Source organism: Ranitomeya imitator, chromosome 3 (genome assembly GCF_032444005.1).
Source record: "Ranitomeya imitator isolate aRanImi1 chromosome 3, aRanImi1.pri, whole genome shotgun sequence".
Classification (NCBI taxonomy): Eukaryota; Metazoa; Chordata; class Amphibia; order Anura; family Dendrobatidae; genus Ranitomeya; species Ranitomeya imitator.
In genome coordinates, this window is record NC_091284.1 from 4930319 (window position 1) to 4936320 (window position 6002).

Consider the following 6002-nt stretch of genomic DNA (forward strand, 5'->3'; position numbering starts at 1 on the left):
TCCCATCTATGTCTAAGTTCATATTTGCGTTGTGCGCCGCAGCGTCGTCGCCGCAACGCACAACGCAAACAAAAACGCAGCAAAACGCATGCACATGCGGCCCATGCGGCGCCAATGTTAAAAGATAGGGCCGCACGACGCATGCGTTTTTGAAAAGGTCGGCGCCGCACAAAAAATCCAACATGTTGCGTTTGCCGCGCCCAGACAGGTGCGCCCTAACGCCGCATGCGGCGTAAAACGCAACACAACGCATGCACATGCGGCCCCATGCGGCGCCAATGTTAAAGATAGGGCCGCACGACGCATGCGTTTTGTTGCGGCGGCGACGCTGCGGCGCAAACCGCAAATGTGAACGTACCCTAAGATCAGCTCTAATCCTGCCGTCTCCACCGCTCTCATCACACAAGTATAAAACATATAATACTGGAGGATAAAACAAGACCGAGCACAAGACCTTCACCGGCGTCTACACATCATAGGGGAGATCTCCTGACACCTTCTCTCCATCTACCTGATGGTCCTGAGGAGCATTGGGATCTTCTTGGTTACAGTCCTGTGGAAGAAGAGGACGGGGACATCTCTCTGGTGTTGTCCTCTTACTGGATAGATCTGGAGGAAACACATACAGGGACTGAATTCATTCTTTACATACAGATAATTATAGGCCGTGTGTATTTAGTCCTGTCTATTACCTGGAGATGTGAGGGGCCGGGGAACCTCCATCGTGACGTCCTTGTACAGATCTCTGTGTCCTTCTAAATACTCCCACTCCTCCATGGAGAAATAGACAGCGACATCCTGACACCTTATAGGAACCTGACACATACAATGATACCGTCATCCCCCGATCCCTCCATAGTGTTACTGTATAATGTCCCAGCATTCCCAGCAGTGTCACCTCTCCAGTCAGCAGCTCAATCATCTTGTAGATGAGTTCTAGGATCTTCTGGTCATTGATGTCCTCATGGATCAGGGGGTGAGGTGGAGGCCCTGTGATTGGGCTCAGGGGTCTTCCACATCCCTCAGACACAGGGTCCTGACAGCGATCACTAGAGGTCTTCTTCACCACTGTGTAATCCTGATAATGGAGAGACACATTAATAAATCTCACTACAGACATTTCCAGAGTCCTCACCGCTCCAGTTCTGTCCATCTGTTATTCCCATAGATAAGAATGATGTAATGTGACGTCATCAGAATCCCTCACCTCTCCAGTAAGCCGGAAGAGGATCTCTAGGGTGAGGTGTAATATCCTCTCCGCCATCTTGTCTCTGTCCATATCCATCACTGATGGGTAAATCAGGACAATTCTCTTCTGTAGAAGATCTTCACTGAGAGGATCCGATATTGTAGAGACCTGAATGAGAAGATGAGCGATGGAACATCAGAAGAATCCTGTAATAATACAATTACTGGAGATAATGAGGGAAACATATGAGGAGATTTATTATTTTACAGGATTTAGTTTCCTTCTTTACATCTACTAATAAATCCTATATATTTAGGCCACAGACAACAAGCAGTTTCCTCCTCGGAGTCGGCAGCTGAATACGTTCCTCATAGACTCATCTTCCATAACGCTAATTCTCGTCTCATCTACCGACCCTGGAATCGGCATTAGCAATACTGCAGGAGATATTCATTACACGGGACATGAGAAATAACGACTTCATGATGAGGACGACATCTTCATCTTCTACTACGGCTCTAGAAACATATGTGGCCAGAGTTGGTCACTGACTCTATCACCACCGGCCTCTATATGAAGATTTCCCGTCTTCCCCGCACTGGAATCTTCTATCACGTTAGATCTCAGCTCTGATTCACACAGAAGTTTGAGGCTTTTATAAAAGATTTTATGTTTCCACAATCAACGCGGACAGAAATGATCTGATCCCAAAGTCTCCATGTACAGGGATTTATGGGGTTTATTTCTGGCCTGAGACTTTCCAATATTACAAGGAAAACACCAGAAAAAACAGATATTGAAAGGTTTCTGAAGAAAATTGGCTCCAACAATTCTTGTAAAGAGAAAATAAATGTAAGATAGCAAAAGGCACATTTTATAAATTTTTAACACGTTAAACATTTGTTTTAAAAAAAATTAACTGTTTTGTGCCCCAGAACATAGATGTGCACCACAGGGACGGCACAGATGAGGCTGCAACAAAACCTTGGCAGTTTAACCACTTGCTGCTGTGAAAAGCAAACATGGCGTCTAAGAAGGTGACAGAGTTTGGCTGAATGTCCCCCGCCCCCAAGTACTCGATAGTATGGGGCGGCCTCGTTGTTACCATACTTACATGCCTAATAATGGGGTCTGGGCTGCAATGTATGAAGGTCTATTAGGCCGGGCCAGAGGCAGCGTCCAATAAGGCTAATTTCACACTAGCGTCGGACTCGGCCCGTCGCAGTGTGTCAGGCCGAGGTTCCGACGCTAGCAGTGAATGCGCCGCACAACGGAGGCAGCGGATGCATTTTTCTGGCGCATCCGCTGCCCCATTGTGAGGTGCGGGGAGGTGGGGGCGGAGTTCCGGCCTCGCATGCGCGGTCGGAAAAAGCGGTCCGTCGGCAGCAAAAAAACGTTACATGTAACGTTTTTTGCTCCCGGTGGTCCGCCATAACACGGCGCAACCATCGCACGATGTGTGTCAATGCGTCGCAATGCGTCACTAATCTTAATCTATGGGGCAAAATGACGCATTGCGACGTATTGCAAAAAACGCTAGTGTGAAAGTAGCCTAAGTTACCTTTTACCGCCCCCATACTCAGTAGACTAAAGTTCCATGAAATCACTGATTTCGGGGGTTTGGGCGACTATATAATGTATTTGGGGCCTCCCGACAAATGATGTCAGGGCAGAGAAGGATCGTACATCCTGAATTTCAGAGGATAATCCGTTTGTTCTTCCTGTAGATAATCCTCCGCTAGAGGAGTCTGGAGGCGACTTTCTCATACAAACCCCAGGAAAGCTGGAATATTTGTGTGTATGGGGGAGTCGGGAGAGATGGCCGTCTGTCAAATGACCGTTCAGCCAACTCTTATCTCATGTGTATGGGGCAGTTAGGTACCTTCACACATAACGATATCGTTAAGGATATCGTTGCAACGTCACGCTTTTGGTGACGTAGCAACGATCCTGTTAAAAATTGTTATTGCGCAAAAATATTTAATCAAGACTTAACCAGGTGCGTTATTCTTAAAAGAAAAATGTCATGGTATTCTGATGAGAAGTATAGTGGTTTATTGAATTGTCCACAGAAAAAACAAATTGCAGAAAACATAAAGTAGATTGTCCATGTGTAGATATCAGCGCTTGTCTTGTTACTCATCTTTCCCAAGGTCCTGAATGGTAAAACAGTCTGTCTGTGTGAAGTTTGAAGGTCATCATGGCTTCCGCTATCAGCTGTTGCTTCTTCATCTGTTGTCCATTGAGAATTAAGTGTAGGAAGGGAGGTGACCGTCCCACGTGACAAAAAGCCCCCACACCCTCCTTAGAGACGTTTATATATGTCCAACACAGATCACGTGTTCTCTGTATATGGTGATAACTTATACTCTGAGCTACATACACAGAAATAGCTTTTGATAGTGTCAGCAATAAGCAATGCGCTCAGTACAAAATAAGAATAATTAATATTTAACAGATCCCGCTAACGATCTCGTTGTGTGTGACAGCGACCAACGATCAGGCCCCTGCTGGGAGATCATTGGTCGTTGGGGAATGATCAGGACCTTTTTTTGGTCGCTGATCACCCGCTGTCATCACTGGATCGGCGTGTGTGACGCCGATCCAGCGATGTGTTCACTTGTAACCAGGGTAAATATCGGGTTACTAAGCGCAGGGCCGCGCTTAGTAACCCGATATTTACCCTGGTTACCATTGTAAAAGTAAAAAAAAAAAACAATACATACTCACATTCCGATGTCTGTCACGTCCCCCGGCGTCCACAGGGTTAAAACTGCTTTTGGCAGGAGCGCTGCTAATGCACGCGCTGCTGCCGAGAGCTTTCCCTGCACTGTGTCAGCGCCGGCAGTAACAGTGGTGACGTCACCGCTGTGCTCTGCTTTACGGCCGGCGCTGACAGTGCAGGTAAGCTTCTCGGCAGCAGCGCGTGCATTAGCAGCGCTCCTGCCAAAAGCAGTTTTAACCCTGTGGACGCCGGGGGACGTGACAGACATCGGAATGTGAGTATGTACTGTTTTTTTTTTTACTTTTACAATGGTAACCAGGGTAAATATCGGGTTACTAAGCGCGGCCCTGCACTTAGTAACCCGATGTTTACCCTGGTTACCTGGGGACTTCGGCATCGTTGAAGACAGTTTCAACGATGCCGAAGTCGTTCCCCAGATCGTTGGTCGCTGGAGAGAGTTGTCTGTGTGTCAGCTCCCCAGCGACCACACAACGACTTACCAACGATCACGGCCAGGTCGTATCGCTGGTCGTGATCGTTGGTAAATCGTTTAGTGTAACGGTACCTTTACACTGACAGCAGTGATGATACACGGCACTACAGTAGTACAGGGCATCACCGGAGCCATCAGAGGCTTGGATGTTGGATGATCGCACTGATCAGAGGGGTATAAAAAAAGTGTAATGTGAAAAAACTAAATCACAGTTATAACAAGAAGTTTCCATCACTATATGGAAAGCAGAGTCACTGCACAATGTTAGTTAAGTGTCGTCCATAACAACTTTATTATCCTTTATTATCCTGTACACAATGGAGGAGATAGAAATCACAGATCTGACAGCAATAGGTGGAATTGGGCCTCCCGACCTCTGAAGGAAAAATTATGTATATATATCTGGCGGAGTCATATCTCCCGAGTCTGCAGACTGCCTGCTGCTGTTGTGCTTGGCAGGCCCGGACCAGATGGCATGGAGATAAATGAGGGAGACCAAAGTTTGAAAATAAACTTTTCTTTACTTAACAAGAACTTGATGAGAAGTATGTACATCAGATAGCAGGCACAGGGCCGTATTTGCCACTAGGCACTTGAGGGCACATGCCTAGGGCGGGACAATTCGAGGGGGGCGGCACCTGAGCAAGTTTTAAGGAAAAATTTTTTTTTTTAAAGTCCGGGTCGCCTCGCCCACCCACCTCAGTCTTCCGGCTGCTGCGGGGGGATTGGGTCTCCGGCACGTCACTGCTGAGGAGTGAGGAGAGGATGTCGGTGCATCCCTGAAGACAGGGGGCAGCAGAGCGGCAGTCACTACATGTGGTGTACTGGTGCCGACTCTCCCTACTCCCTGCTAACACACAGTCCACTTACCGGGGGTGGGGCTGAGGTGGAATGGCGGCGCCCTGTTTCCCGACCTGGCAGGGACACACATTGCTGGCCTGGCACTCACAGCGGCAGAACAGTACACAGGTAGTAAACATGATCTCCCTCCTGCCCCCACACTGCTTGCTGCACCTCTCTGCCAGTGACTCACCACTTCCCTCACACTCCTCAGGCTCTTTTCTGTCTGGATAGCTGGAGCACAGACAGCAGCAGCAGCAGCAATGGCATTGTCTGCACCCAGTCCCAGATAGAGTGAGTGGGGTGGGGGTTTAATATATATCTGCCTCTGGTCTGGTCAGGACATTATGGGGATCTGCACATGATGGATGTAGGGGGGATCTGCACATGATGGATGGAAGGGGGTCTGCACATGATGGAGGAGGTCTGCACTTGATGGATGGAGGGGGGTCTGCACATGATGGAGGGGGGTTTGCACATGATGGATGGAGGGGGGATCTGCACATGATGGATGGAGGGGGATCTGCACATGATGGAGGGGAATCTGCACATGATGGGTGGAGGGGGGATCTGCACATGATGGATGGAGGGGGGATCTGCACATGATGGATGGAGGGGGATCTGCACATGATGGAGGGGGGTCTGCACATGATGGATGGAGGGAGATCTGCACATGATGGAGGGGGGTCTGCACATGATGGATGGAGGGAGATCTGCACATGATGGAGGGGGGTCTGAACTTGATGGATGGAGCG

At 48.5% G+C, this 6002-nt stretch overlaps 1 protein-coding gene across 1 annotated transcript; it reads right to left on the minus strand.

The window, feature by feature from the left end:
• Window positions 1–675: 675 nt before the first annotated feature.
• LOC138671506 (gastrula zinc finger protein XlCGF66.1-like) lies at window positions 676–1363 on the minus strand. Its single transcript, XM_069759682.1, has 3 exons — window positions 1208–1363; window positions 899–1078; window positions 676–816 (listed from the first exon to the last, which is right to left on the minus strand). The coding sequence occupies exons 1-3, from the start codon at window positions 1283–1285 to the stop codon at window positions 676–678; spliced, it is 399 nt and encodes a 132-aa protein (XP_069615783.1). The 5' UTR covers window positions 1286–1363.
• Between the last annotated feature and the right edge of the window lie 4639 nt (window positions 1364–6002).

Bases quoted from the DNA above. Each gene is read 5' to 3' on its own strand.
- LOC138671506 (XM_069759682.1), bottom strand. From the start codon at position 1,285: ATGGATATGGACAGAGACAAGATGGCGGAGAGGATATTACACCTCACC. The intron at 1,079-1,207 runs GTGAGGGATTCT...CTCCATTATCAG, and splicing joins TCTTCCGGCTTACTGGAGAG to GATTACACAGTGGTGAAGAA. The intron at 817-898 runs GTGACACTGCTG...TGTATGTGTCAG, and splicing joins TTGAGCTGCTGACTGGAGAG to GTTCCTATAAGGTGTCAGGA.